Source organism: Peromyscus leucopus, chromosome 14, assembly GCF_004664715.2.
Source record: "Peromyscus leucopus breed LL Stock chromosome 14, UCI_PerLeu_2.1, whole genome shotgun sequence".
Classification (NCBI taxonomy): Eukaryota; Metazoa; Chordata; class Mammalia; order Rodentia; family Cricetidae; genus Peromyscus; species Peromyscus leucopus.
The window spans coordinates 58,941,404-58,955,978 of NC_051075.1; the positions used below are offsets into that span (position 1 = coordinate 58,941,404).

At 43.4% G+C, this 14,575-nt stretch overlaps 1 protein-coding gene across 1 annotated transcript in view; it reads left to right on the top strand.

Annotated features, from left to right (window-relative positions):
• The window catches only part of Tshr (thyroid stimulating hormone receptor), a 130,473-nt gene extending 118,065 nt beyond the window's left edge, over positions 1-12,408 (top strand). Inside the window, exons 9-10 of the mRNA XM_028877804.2 lie at positions 6,886-7,074; positions 10,369-12,408. Coding sequence (XP_028733637.1) covers positions 6,886-7,074; positions 10,369-11,782 — 1,603 coding nt within the window. The 3' untranslated portion in view covers positions 11,783-12,408. The remainder of the gene's footprint in view (positions 1-6,885; positions 7,075-10,368) is intronic.
• The last annotated feature ends 2,167 nt before the right edge of the window (positions 12,409-14,575 follow it).

The window sequence follows — 14,575 nt, forward strand, 5'->3', positions numbered from 1 at the left end:
CATTTGCTGGAGCGTGGAGACCTACCAGAGGCCCACACCCTTAAAGAGAATTGATTCTCCCTCACCCAAAAGCCACCAAGTATCAGTAGGTCATCAGCAGGGGTAGGGGCTCATGAGCCCCTCTCCCCTCCATGTTGGAATGTAACTTGACATTTTAGAGTCCAATAACATAATTGCTCACCTTTCTTTACAATTGCCCTAAACAAAATCAGCCAGTGGCAACGCTCACTCTTCAGTGTTAATGAGTAACCAAGGATCACCAGGTAAAGAATACTTCTAACATGAGAGATCAAAACCCGGGTAAACAAAGGGGAAAGTGAGCCTGAAGGACCAGACATTGCAGAGAAAAGCAAGGAACTTCTCACAAAGCAATAATTGGTGACCCACACCTATAACAATGATGACAGCTAGTATTTACTGAGGTCACACTGGCAGCTGCTGCTAAGTGACTATTAGTAAATGAGGAAGCCAGGATTCGACATGAATTTCAAACTCATCCTCTATATTTGTTTATTCGCCTTGCTAAAATCTAGTGTGGTTTTATCCACGTTCATGAACATTGTGCTGGGTTTCCCAGTTTACCCTGATACCAGAAAAACAAAAGAACAAGAAAGGCTCAAAAATGTTCTCTTGCACTTGACAAACCCTAGTTATGAGCCTTCAGTCTAAGTATCAAAAGCACTGCTCTAGACAGAACAAGGTACCAGCTCTCATGAAGCAAAAGTTAGAAATTCAGTAAGAGAATGGCAATACAGTGAAGGAAGTCTACCAGAAGACTAAAGAGCAAGAGGAGAAAATTACAACTAAAGATGAACATGTGTCTGAGGAATACAAGATGTTTTTTTTCCACTTCCTGGGAATTCCAGAAAGGAGGAAGAGAAAATGGGAAAAATGAGTCGTACCAAGAATGATACAAGAAAAGTTCCCAGAGATGAACATTTCCTAAAGATCTAGACTGAGCAGGATCCGAACCCCTGTGCCCTGGAGAAAAACTGGTCAAAAGATTCACAGCATGGCACAGCTTCATGAAATCTCACACTCAGGATAAAGAGAAGGTTCTAAGGACTTCCAGGGCAGGTTAGACAGTCAGCTGTAGAGTGTATAAGCTTGAGTTTAATCACCATCATGTACATATAGGCAGGTACACACAAACACACACACACACACACACACAACACACACACACACACACACATACACACATAGAGGGGAAAGAGAGAGTCGGCTAAACAGACAGACAGGCAGACACAGAGAAACAGAGACAGACAGAGAAAGAGAAGAGGGGAGACAGAGAGCCAGAGACAGAGAGAGAAAGAGAAAGTTAAAGTTAGTCCAACTAATAGGAACTTGAGTGGCATTCTATTTATGAAAAGCACCAGTAGGGTTCGAATACAATAAGACAAATGTTGAAAGAATGATTTTTAAGAAAAGGTTGCAATGCAAAATGCTATAGCCAGGCAAAGCACTAATCCAAGCATGCTGAAAGTCTCTTTCTAGATGGCCTTTCTAAGAGATTGTTTGAAAGTGCAGTCTGACTGAGGGAGAGGATCAAAATAAGTGACATAGAATCTAGGAACGGTTTCCCTGCCGGGGGGGGGGGGGGGGGAACACGCTTCTGAGCAGCCTGAATTTCCTGAAGGAACCATGGCTTTCACGCTGCTGGAGCAATTTGATGAGATTATGTTTTAGGCAGAACATTCTATTCTAAGTGTTAAGGTGGGATCGTTAGATTTCTGGGAGACCTTCGCGCCTTTCTCGCAAAGCTCAGATGAAATGTAATTGAGACCTAAACTATGGTGGCAGGAAGGATCACAAGTATGTGGGCACATGAACAACAGGGCTGTTATCTGACAGCTGGAGGGGATACAATTTTATTTTACTATAGATATTTATGGCATGAACGTAGAACAAAGGCAAAGGAGACCACATGAAAGAACATGGGAGCTTCAAACCCTGGAAGCTGCTACAGAAAAAGGAGGAAAGATTCTTTTTGATACCCATAGGAAGGAAGGGAGGATTCATTCCAGTTGTTTCAAGTGAAGATAACATGCAGTGTTGCCAGGGAAACCAAGAGGAGCCACTACCTGTTTCTGATAACATCCCAAGTGTCTGTTGAGAACTTCAGATCTCTGCAAGACAGAGTCAATTTAAAAACAGATGAGGAAAAGAACAACAAAAGCCACTCAGCTCATGCTGCTTGACCCTGTGAGTGTGAAGCCGTGTGGGTGGGATAACGTGCTTCCAGAGAGTCACGCCAGGATGCCTGAAGCGCAGCAGGTGCAATGGATGCTTCGAGCTATGTCAAGTGGCCTGACACCCCTGAGACCAAAGTTGGAGATGTTGTCTAGGACCAGATCTTCAAGGCCTTGAAGGAGGAGACAAAGAACAAATAGGACATTGGGGAGTCACTGGGGAGTTGGGCAGGAGAGTGACATTACTCAGTTCTCAACCCTGTTCTCGGTGGTGTCTGAAAAACAGATTGAAAGGGAAAAAAAACAGTAAACATAAAAGCTACTGCAGCAAAAGAGGATGCTAGCTAGAGGGAGAAAGCTAAAGTGAAGAGATGTGATATACCAATAGGCCAATTTACTCTTTTTCTTGGGACATTTTTTTTGGGGGGGGCGGTTGTCCTTTTTCTTCACATGTCTCATTTGTCCAGCGGTCTTCAGATTCCTTAGCTGGATTTGAACATAGCCGTTGCTGATATCTAAGAGGAATTATGGCACCCAATAAGACTATCAAAATCCAGACTGATCAAATCCCTTATATAAAATGGCATTGTATTTGCGTATATCCTGTGGATGTACTCCCTTATATTTTAAATAATCTTTAAATTGCTTATAGGTACCTTATGCAAAGCAAATGTTCTGCTAATATCACCATATTTTATTGGGGGAGTGGTGATGAGAAAAACTCCATATATCCTCAGTGCAGATGCAACTTATCTTTTTTAAAGTTTTCAGTGTGGAGTTGATTAAATCCAGGGATTTAGAGCCCAGAGGTACAAATTGCTGGATGTGCATGGATTTGAGATCTTTTGAAGTTTAACCCACAGCTCTTTGCTATGTTAAATATTGAAGTTCAGCATACTGGAGTTACTCCAAGATTGAGCAACTGAGCTATAGGAGTACTGATTGTTGTGACAGATAAAAATGGAGGATAAAGAGAGGGGGTGGCAGTAGGTAGCCACAAATTACTGCCGCTCCTCAGTTTTGACTCTATTAAACTAGAGATGTCTGTGAAGCAGGCAGGTAAGATGTCAAGTGAGCAGTTACACAGACTAGTTTAAGCTCCAGGCTGGAGTTGTATTGACTGGATCCTTTGCTTTGGGTTTGAGTTCAGATAAACTCAAAGTTGAAGATAGAAGGAAATGAAGATGTATTGAGCTCCACTTAATTCCAAACACACATCATGCCACAGATGTCTCTCAGGTGTATAATCATGTTCCAACACTGACCTTGTCCAGGCCTTCTGTTAGAGTTACTGTATGCTATGAAGAACTATCATGACCAAAAGCAAGCTGGGAAAGAAACGATTTCTTCGGCTGATGCTCCCATATCACAGTTCATCATTGAAGAAAGTCAAGACAAGAAGTCAAACAGGGTAGGAAACTAGAGGCAGGAGCTGATGTAGAGGCCATGGAAGGGTGCTGCTTACTGGCTTGCTCCTCATGTCTTGCTCAGCCTGCTTTCTCAGAGAACTCAGGATCACCAGGCCAGAGATGGCACCACCCAGAGTGCAAAACCAAGTTATAAAAACAAACAAAAAAATCACACACACACACACACACACATCTCATAATATTTTCAGCAATTTACAATTTTTGTGTTGGGCCACATTCACATCCTATACCAGTCACACTTCCCTGGAAGAGAGCAAGACGGGGAAAATGAGCTAAAAGTTGCTATCTCTCCATCAATATCACAGACAGAGAGACGCATGAACCACAGGGTAGAGACGCCTAAGTTGCTTCAAGAGAAACTGGAGTTGAGATGGCCTGACCTAGAAGACAGCTGGGGGTGAGGGATTGGAGGAGGAGTGAGTGAGTGAGGGGCATCCAAAGGACAGGAGAGGCTGCACTTCACAGCTGCGCTAGAGGCTCTTTTCTCCTCAATCCGTTCTTTCCCAGCTGCAGCTTTATTTGTGCCAATTTCCCAAACATCTTTCTCTAGTGTTAATCACCTGGGGAGCGTTCAGGGACAAGTGCCAAAGTTCGTTCTCGTTGATAGGCAAGGCTGGCCAACACAGGACTGTAGAATTTTAAGTAAAAAAACAAACCCCCAAAATTAGTATGACACCTTCTCCCACGACAATCATAGTTCTGTGGTGAAAACAAGGGTAATAGATGAGCTTTATATTTGTTTAAAAAAAAAAAAAAGAAGAAGAAGGGTATGAAGTTCTGGCACCCTGGTACCTTGATAATATAACCCCAGTTAAATCTGGTTGTAATGAAAGAAGTTGGCAACACTAGATTTCACTTGCTAAGCAGACACTACTAATTGTTTTTTTCTTTTTGTTTTTTTTTGTAAATTTTTTATTTTTCGAGATTATAATACAGTTACACTATCCCTCCCTTCCCTTTTCTCCTTGCAAGCTCTCCCATACGCCCTTCCTTCCTCTCTTTCAAATTCATGGCCTCTATTTTTCATTAAGTATTGTTACACACATATATGCACATGTATGTACCTATATATTTCTAAATACGTAAATGTAACCTGCTCACTCTGTATAAGGTTACTCATATGTACAATTTGTTGGCTGGCCAGTGGGTATTAGATAAGTAGTTGGTGTGTGCTCCCCTAAGGAAGACTGTGTCTCCCACTCTCAGAGTTCCCTAGTTGCCTGTGGTTCTTTCTGGAGGGTTGAGGCCTTGTGGTACCCCTCCCCCCAAATCCACTTCAGCACGTCTATTGTTATTGTCCTTGTTCAGCTCATGATTAGGAAGTCAAGCTGGTGAGACTTTATGGGTGTAGCTTCTGATATTCCTAGGAGATGAAAACTTCCTGTTCCTCTCATTTACAGTCTTTCTGCCCCCTCTTCTGCAGTGAGCCCTGAGCCTTGGGTTTAGGAATTGTGTTGTAGATGTATACGTTGGGACTGGGCCCCACACCTCTGTACTTTGACTGGTTGTGGTTTTCTGTGCTCGTCTCCATCTGCTGCAAAGAGAGGATTCCTTAATGAGGGGTGAGGACTGCACTTATCTGTGGGTAGAGGACAAATATTTAGAATGTAGTTAGGCATATGCTGGCTTAGTAAAATGGCATTGTAGATTCTCCTCCAAGGTCCATGACTTCACTAGTCCTGCTAGTTGGTTGGGTTTCCAGTAGCAAGCACAGTTTCCCTCTTGTTAAGTCAGTCTTAAGTTCTATTAGAGAGGTATTGGTTACCACCTCGGTATGTGGACAGGTTTCTCGTAGTCCAGGCTAGTTTGAACTCACTGTGTAGCCAAGGATAATGACCTTGAACTCCTGGTTCACCTGCCTCTGCATTCCAAGTGCTGAAATTACAGACATATGGCACCATGTCAGGCTTATATTAATTTTTTTTTAATTTGGTTTTGCCTTTTTTTTTTTTGAACAAGTTCTCACTAAGTAGTCTTGGATGTCCTGAAACCTGCTCTGTAGACCAGGCTGGCCTAGAACTCTGAGAGATCCACCTGCTTCTGCCTCCCATGTGCTATGATTAAAGGCATACACCACCACACCCAACTTATATTAAATAGAAAAGCCTTGGATAGGGAACACATAGTGACTATTTTAACTGATGAAATAAAGAGAAGAGAGATGATAGTTTAAATATTCATTGCTTTATTCAAGCTATTTTTCAGTGCATGAAAAATCATCAACAAAACAGACAGTCCCTTTGGGACTAGAGAAGAGAAAATTGCTACTTAAAAGCCAAAAACCATTCTACTTTAATAACCAACATTCCTATGCAACTCCTAGCCCCACCACACCTCCCTCCCACCGTTTGCAGAAGTAATGTTAGACTATTAATAAAATAATTAGCTTTTTAAAAATAGGAATTGTATTTATAGTCTTCTAAAAAAGAAACTGTGTTGCGGAGGGTTCTCTTAGCCATGGCTCATTATGTAACTCTTGAATTCTTAAGTTCTGCATTTAATGGAGAGTATTTTCATAATGTTGATGCTAATCCCAACAAAGGAGTAGTTTATGTGACTCCAGACATGAGCCCCCCCAACCCAAACCTCACCCCCAGAAAGTGACAACAGTTTGGTTGCCACTGACCTTGTCTGATTTTTTTTTTCCAGGAGATCTTTTAATAGTTGTATGATGTCATTTTACAAGATAGCATTCATATCCCTCTCTGATTCCAAGAGTTTACAGAGAGAATCAAATGTTTATGGATTTGTGTTGATTAAATGCAAGACTTCCATGCAATGAAGATAGTAGTTCTAGGCGGGTAAGATGGCTCACTGGGTAAAAAGCACTTGTCACGTAAGGCTGAAGATCTGAGTTCAATCCCAGAACCTGTGTAAAGATGAAAAGAGAGAGCTAACTCCACAAATGTGCCCTCTAACTTCCGTATGCATACCAGGGTATGTGTGTACTGACACACACACACACACACACACACACACAGAGAGACATACATAATATACATATGCACAATAATGACTTATTAAAACTTTGAAAAACAGCAGTTCCTTATATCCTGGACTTAGAAACTCATATCCACTGTGGACCAGTAGACACAGGTAATGAATTCAGATCACACAGTCAGTAGCAGAAAGGAACTCGTTGTCTCGTGGTTAATCTTGGGACTGTTTGCTTGGGGGATTTGGGGTGGGGGGGAGGGTGGCAAAGACAAGAAGGCCCTGGCTGTTCATTGCCTGTCTGTGTTGTGTTGTTCTCTGCATCCCAGAGATGTGTCTTCCACCAGCGTCACTGCCCTTCCCTCCAAAGGCCTGGAGCACCTGAAAGAACTGATTGCCAAGGACACGTGGACTCTCAAGAAGCTCCCGCTGTCTCTGAGTCTCCTCCACCTCACGCGGGCTGACCTCTCTTATCCAAGCCACTGCTGTGCCTTCAAGAACCAGAAGAAAATCCGGGGGTAAGGCAGCAGCGCTCTGGAATACGCAAGGAGAGGCCAGGAGGGCAGGTGGATGCATTTTTAGGTTTGGAAAAGATCGGATTGAAAATCCCAGGAGGGAAAGAACTGGAAACATCCCTATGAGCAGGAAATCCATGGGCCTGGTGGTGGCTGTGGGAGCAAAATGGTTGCAGACAAGAAATAAGTAAGGCCAACTTTGTTGGACTGTGGTGGGGAAGGGGAGACGATAGGAAATGATGTCATGGAGACAGGGCTCACTATGAAGCTAACTTGTCCGGTGTGCACAGACAGTGAAGCAGGGTCAGTTTGTATCCCAAGCCTATATCAGCTTCTAGCTGTGTTACCTCAGCCTACTTACTCAACTACTCTGAGCTTCTAAGGATTGAGATCATCATGTCGTCATCCGTAGGGGTTTTGAGAAGATAAAGACGTTTACTGGAAAACACCAGGAGTTGAATATCTATAATGTAACAAGTAAAAAGTATTAACTATGACATGGATTATTTCAATATCCGGGTATTTGCGGGAGTGCCAAGGAGAGATGCTCCTTCATGCTTTACACTCCAAGCTGCCTCAGGTTCTGGCTCTGACCTACTTCCTCTCTTGTGTCTTGTGCCACCTCCTGTTCTAACTCTGCCCTTCGTTTCTCTATTTCCGTCTCCTTTAGTTTCCACACAAGTATCTACTAGGTGACTTTGCACACTCATCGTTTTAACCAGAAATATATATATCAGGACCTGGTCACAGGCAGATGCAAAGAGGAAGGTTGAAGAGCTAGGCAAAGGGGACCATCATGGCCCTCATAACTGCAGGGGCACAGGGTGTTGGTCTCAGGAGCTACACTAACACTACAAGACACTGGGGGGAAAGGACTGGGTAAATGCATGGTTAGAGTGGACCTCACTGGCAGATATAGCTCTGGCAATGTAGTAAAACTGTAAATCCTTCCAGTCTCAGCTACAGCATAACCCCTGCACCTAAGGCCTGGGATTGCTGAGGAAGAAGGGATGGAAAAATATAAGAGACAGAGGAACAGAGTCTGCTATGAGATTGTGTCTCCTACGAGTGTCAGAGCTACACCCATGGAGTCTCACCAACACAACTCCTAAACACGAGCTGAACAAGGACAACAATAGACATGCATGCTGTTGTTGGTGCAAGGAAAGCCCATAGGCCTTGACCCTACACAAAGAACAACGGGCAACTCAGGAATGCTGGGAGTAGGAGAAATAGTCTTCCCAGGGAAGAGCACACCAGTTCGTCATCCAATACCAAATGATCAGCCCTGAAACCGTATACATACAGATAACGCGATACAGACTGAACAGGTTGTATTTATGTATTTAGGAATACACACACACACAATAACTACAATTAACAAAGAAAGTCATGAATTTGAAAGAGAGCAAGGAGGGGTATGTGGGAGGGTTCGGAAGGAGGACATAGGAAGAGGAAATTGTGTGATTATACTATAATATCAAAAATATAAAAAATAAATTGAAAAAGTAAGTCTTATTTCTATGACTATACCTGCGTGCTGTGGCCATTTATTCATTTGTTGGCAAATATTTAATGGGCATCGCCTATGTGCCTGGCATTGTCCTAGCCACAGCAGGACGTACAAGGAAGCTTCATGCATAGAGCTTATCATCTACTGGAGAAAATCAACAAAGAAGGAAATGTCAGTTACCGCTGTGAAGGGATGAAACACCAGGGTGGGGTGGTTTATTTAAGGAGATCAGAAAAGACTCCTATGAAAAGAGCAGCGTATGTTTAAAACTGAATAGTAAGTAGAGGAGGCCATGAATTTCTAGGCGAAGGGAGTGTGGAGTCCTGGACTCGGAACAGGAATAGTGTTAGCCGCAATCACAAACACATAGATGGCACAGCCCATGCCCCCAGTACCACTGTAACAGCTTGGAAAAGATACTCATCGGTTCATTCAGTGCTCTCTTTCCACTCACAAATGCACAAGTTTCACAGACCTGCCCAACGGGGCGCAGCTAGTAACTAAAGGAGCCATATTGTAAGTGGGCTCCAATGTCCGTGCTTTTCCATCATGACTCTTCTCCAAGTGGCTCAAGATGACGAGAAAGAGGGCCATTGTCGCTGGTCACAATAGGAGAGGTGAGGTCCTATAAAAGGATGCAGCCGAGAGTGGCAAAGACCACAGAGAGGTGCTTGCTGCCCAGTCTGGTGGCCCGAGTCCCCTCCCTAACACCCACATGGTGGAAAAAGAAAACTGACTCCCACAGGTTGTCCTTCTAAGAAAAGAAAAGAAAAAATAATAAACAAGTGCCATAGAGGATTGACCAGTGTTTGCTTAGAAAATATGAATTTACACAGAAGTAGAATTTACCTGAAGAAGTATTGCCTCCGACACAACCCTAAGACAAATCGCATGCTAACCAAACTTAGGAAGTGTAAGATAAGGAAGGCAGAGTTGCACTAGTGAAATAAATTAGGATGTTTCTATAGAACTCCCTCATAAGGGGCTCTTCTTCTCATCAGCAAAAGCAAAGAGAAAATGGCCTTGGCCGCCAGCTGTTCAGACAGCAAAGCTGGTTTAACAGAGAACTCTATCTGTGTTGCTCAGCGTAATCTAAAGATAACCAAAACCTGCAGCTTCATTTTGTTTCTATAAAACCCACCTAATTGCTCAGAAAACATAGGATGGGAGCTTAAAAAGCCACCTGCAGGGGCTGGAGAGATGGCTCAGAGGTTAAGAGCACTGGCAGCTCTTCCAGAGGTCCTGTGTTCAATTCCCAGCAAACACATGGTGACTCACAACTACCTGTAAAGAGATCTGGTGCCCTCTTCTGGTGTGCAGGAATATGTGTAGACAGAACACTGTAGACATAACAAATAAATAAATCTTTTTTTAAAAGCCACCAGCAAATGAAAGCAATATGTAAGGTTACCATGTTGTAGTTCAAGCCTCCAAGCTGTAGAGGATTTCTGTCTGTGGCTGGGATCCTATGGGCTTAGCCAGAATCTGGATGCATGCTTTTATTAACGTGTTCTTATTAATCCTTGAAGTGCTTGGAGTGATTTGTGACTAGGAAGGTTTAATTCTGCCATTATGCTTTGAACTCCATACTGCGCTGTGCTGTGGTGCAGGCACACATAATAAATTAAGTAAATGTTTTCAGTGATGTAGCAGACCTGACCAGATCATGCAAACTCGGTAGCACCATGAACATTAAAATAAGTAACTTGCCTATCTTCCTAGGGGCTAAGGGGACTCAAAGGTGGGCTTTAAGCAAGAGGTGACTCATGTCTGTTGCCTTCCAGACTCCTAGAGTCCTTGATGTGTAATGAGAGCAGTATCCGGAACTTTCGTCAAAGGAAATCGGTGAATGTCTTGAGAGGTCCCATCTACCAGGAATACGAGGAAGATCTGGGTGACAACAGTGTTGGGTACAAACAGAACTCCAAGCTCCAGGAGAGCCCCAGCAACTCTCATTATTATGTGTTCTTTGAAGAACAAGAGGATGAGATCGTTGGTTTTGGCCAAGTGCTCAAAAATCCTCAGGAAGAGACTCTGCAAGCCTTCGACAGCCACTACGACTACACCGTGTGTGGGGACAATGAAGACATGGTGTGTACCCCCAAATCAGATGAGTTTAACCCCTGTGAAGACATCATGGGCTACAAGTTCCTGAGAATCGTGGTGTGGTTTGTCAGTCTGCTGGCTCTCCTGGGCAACGTCTTTGTCCTATTTATTCTCCTTACCAGCCACTACAAACTGACCGTGCCGCGATTCCTCATGTGCAACTTGGCCTTTGCAGATTTCTGCATGGGGGTGTACCTGCTTCTCATCGCCTCGGTAGACCTGTACACACACTCTGAGTACTACAACCACGCCATTGACTGGCAGACAGGTCCCGGGTGCAACACGGCCGGCTTCTTCACTGTGTTTGCCAGTGAGCTCTCCGTGTACACGCTAACAGTCATCACCCTGGAGCGATGGTATGCCATCACCTTCGCCATGCGCCTGGATAGGAAGCTCCGCCTCCGGCACGCATACACCATCATGGCTGGGGGCTGGGTTTCCTGCTTCCTCCTTGCCCTGCTCCCTATGGTGGGAATCAGCAGCTATGCCAAGGTCAGTATCTGCCTGCCAATGGACACCGACACGCCCCTTGCTCTGGCGTACATTGTCCTTGTTCTGCTGCTCAACGTCGTTGCCTTTGTGATCGTCTGCTCCTGCTATGTGAAGATCTACATCACAGTCCGGAGTCCCCAGTACAACCCTCGAGACAAAGACACCAAGATTGCCAAGAGGATGGCTGTGTTGATCTTCACCGACTTCATGTGCATGGCCCCTATCTCCTTCTACGCCCTGTCGGCACTTATGAACAAGCCTCTCATCACCGTTACTAACTCCAAAATCTTGCTGGTCCTCTTCTACCCCCTCAACTCCTGCGCCAATCCATTCCTCTACGCTATTTTCACCAAGGCCTTCCAGAGGGATGTGTTCATCCTGCTCAGCAAGTTTGGCATCTGTAAACGCCAGGCCCAGGCATATCAAGGTCAGAGAGTCTATCCGAATAACAGCACTGGTATTCAGATTCCAAAGATTCCCCAGGACAGGAGGCAGAGTCTCCCCAACATGCAAGATGCCTATGAACTCCTTGGAAACTCCCACCTGACTCCAAAAATACAAGGACAAAGCTCGGAAGAGTATAAGCAAACAGCCTTGTAAAGTGATGCTACACTATTCACAGTGGGATTTTAAAAGGCTGGTTTCTTGAACACACATTCTAATCTACAACACACGGATGCCTAGCTTCATGCAGGTGATGTTTCATAGGAACACAGTTGTCTCTAGAGAGTATTATCTCCAAGAAGGAAGATAAGCTATCAGCATATCTGAGTCCCAGGTGATATAAAAATAGTCTGCGCTCTCTGGGGGACTTGCCTGATGCTCGTCTGTGATACTGTGCAACATGTTCCACTGATACCAGCTGGACCATTCCCACATCTATCTTCTCTGTTTATGTAGTGCTGCTTTATAAAAAAGACTCAACAGATGGCCAGTGTTCAATTACTTAAGCAGCTCTATATTGGATCCCCTGATATAACCAAAGAAAGTTTTTGTTCCTTAAAATGAACATGTTACACTTGGGAGGTAAAGGCAGGGGGATCCAAAGTTCATGCTTAGCTACATAGTGAGTTCCAAGCCTGCCTGAGCTACATGAGACCCCATTTCAAGAGACCAAAAGAACCCTGGAAAGCCAAACACAACTAGATGGCACGCAACTGCTTCCATTAAACATGAAATGGGAGAAGTTTAGCTTTGAGGGGATCTTGTTCTTTTCTTAGACTCTCTTTGCCAGAATCTACCTGCTGTGACCCAACTGTTAGGCATTGATTGGAGAAACTGCTGAGATTTCACCTTTTGTGGCTGAGCAATCTGAGGAGTATCTTCTTGTAGAAGATGTGAGCTCCGGAAGGCATTTCTAGGCAACACGTGGGAATGAGGACCGAGCACACTTAGTCGCCTGTTGAACAATATAACTATAGGCCACTTAATAGTTGGGTTTTGAGTAAGTCCCTGGAACTCCAAATTCTCTAGAAATGGAGCCACTTGATGTCCTCTGCCATTTTAAGAACTCTAGGTATATCTTGTCCTAAAAGATACATCTTCATGACAAAGAGAAAAAGCACCACGTAAGAAGAATCTGGTTTTTCTGTCTTGTGGAGCTGCTGTCTACTTCATTTTGGAACCATGATATGACCCAAAAGATTTTTCTTTATTTCATTTTGATTATCATGTCTGAACCAAAAAATTCTACCTAGTTATTCACCTAATTCCTTTATCTATACTGCTGTTAAGTCGAAAACAGACTGGAATTTGTGTAATAGACTAATAGTACAGCCTGGTGTTGTGGTGCATGTCTTTAATCCCAGCACTGGGAAGGTAAGGCAGGCGAATCTCTGAGTTCAAGGCCATCCTGGTCTACAAAGCAAGTTCCAAGACAGCCAGGGCTACACAGAGAAACCCTGTCTCAAAACAACAACAACAACAAAAAGATAGACTAATAATAGAGTTATTATTCGACTGTGTAGACTCGCTTCAAAACATTTACCTCATCGTCCCAGATTGGTTCTTAGCCCTCTGCAGTCCACCCCACACTAACACTGTCAAGAGAGAACTCTTTCCATCTGACATGGCCGGTTTCCTTCTAACCCTGCCAGTCATTGACGTAACACATTTCTGTCCCCATAGTAAGCTTGCTTCAAACAGACATGAACTGTGTCTACAGGAGTACCTTCCGGGTTTCCTGTCAGGAGAGCTCCTTACTACATTGTTCTGGTCTCTCCTGCAAGCAGATCTGACATTTGCTTCTCAGTGCTCGTGAACCAAATCAGGAAATAAAAGGGTGTTGTCACTTTACGTCTGTGAAGGAGGGTTTATGGGTCATCTGATGCGGTCCTGGCATGACCGGCCCAGTGCTTTGTCACGGTCACATAAGCGTTGGCTTTCCCAAGAGTTCACTTGTACTACTGAAATTAAACAAAGGTGTTACCTTGTGGCGTATGTTTCTCTCTTGTGACATTTTGAAAATCACATCTGGGACAGATGATGTGTCTCATCTTGAGTAGCTGATCGAGTGCTTTGAAAACAAAGTCCTAGAAGAGTGACTTCAACAAAATTGTTATTAAAAATTCACATTGACAAAATGAAATAAATTTTCTTCCCAGACTAAGGTGTACGGTATTTTTTTTTAATTTGTCAATTTCTTTTGAGGTGAACGTTAGATGTGCATGTTAAAATCAAAGAGGAGAAAACACTGTGCACAGTTGCTAAGAAAACCATATTGATTGCAATTGATGGATTAGTAACTCCTAGAATGTTGATTAGGAGTCATTAGTAGGCATCTATGGATAAGAAGGAAAGATAGTAAATCAAAATATATCAAACAAATGATCAGTATTTTAATAGCATACTGAATTTGATAGATACTGAATTTAAATAGCATGCTAGGGTCTGAAGAAGTGGCTCAGCAGTTAAAGAGCTCTTGTTGCACTTGAAAAACACTAGAACTTGGTCCTCAGCATGCACATCATGCAGCTTTCCATGTCCTATCACTACAGCTCCAAGGGACCGGACACCCTATTCTGGCCTCTTAGCATGCCTATACACATATGGGCATGCAAATAGAGAAATATACATACTCAAATAAAATATTATTGTAATGAAATAATACGTCTATAAGTCCTCTTAAGGAGTCACTTTAACTGGCATCCTTTAATTATCTGAAGACTGACTGACATTAGTGAGGATAAGTCCCAGGAAATGACTTGAAAGATGTTAGTCAGTTTCCAAATTCAACATCCACCAGACTGGTCTAGAGCAGTGGTTCTCAACCTTCCAAATGTTGCAACCCTCTAAGTTCTTCATGTTGTGGTGACCCCCAACCAAAAATGTTTTATGTTGCTGCTTCAAAACTGTGATGTGAATCATAGCATAAATATCTGTGTTTGCTGATGA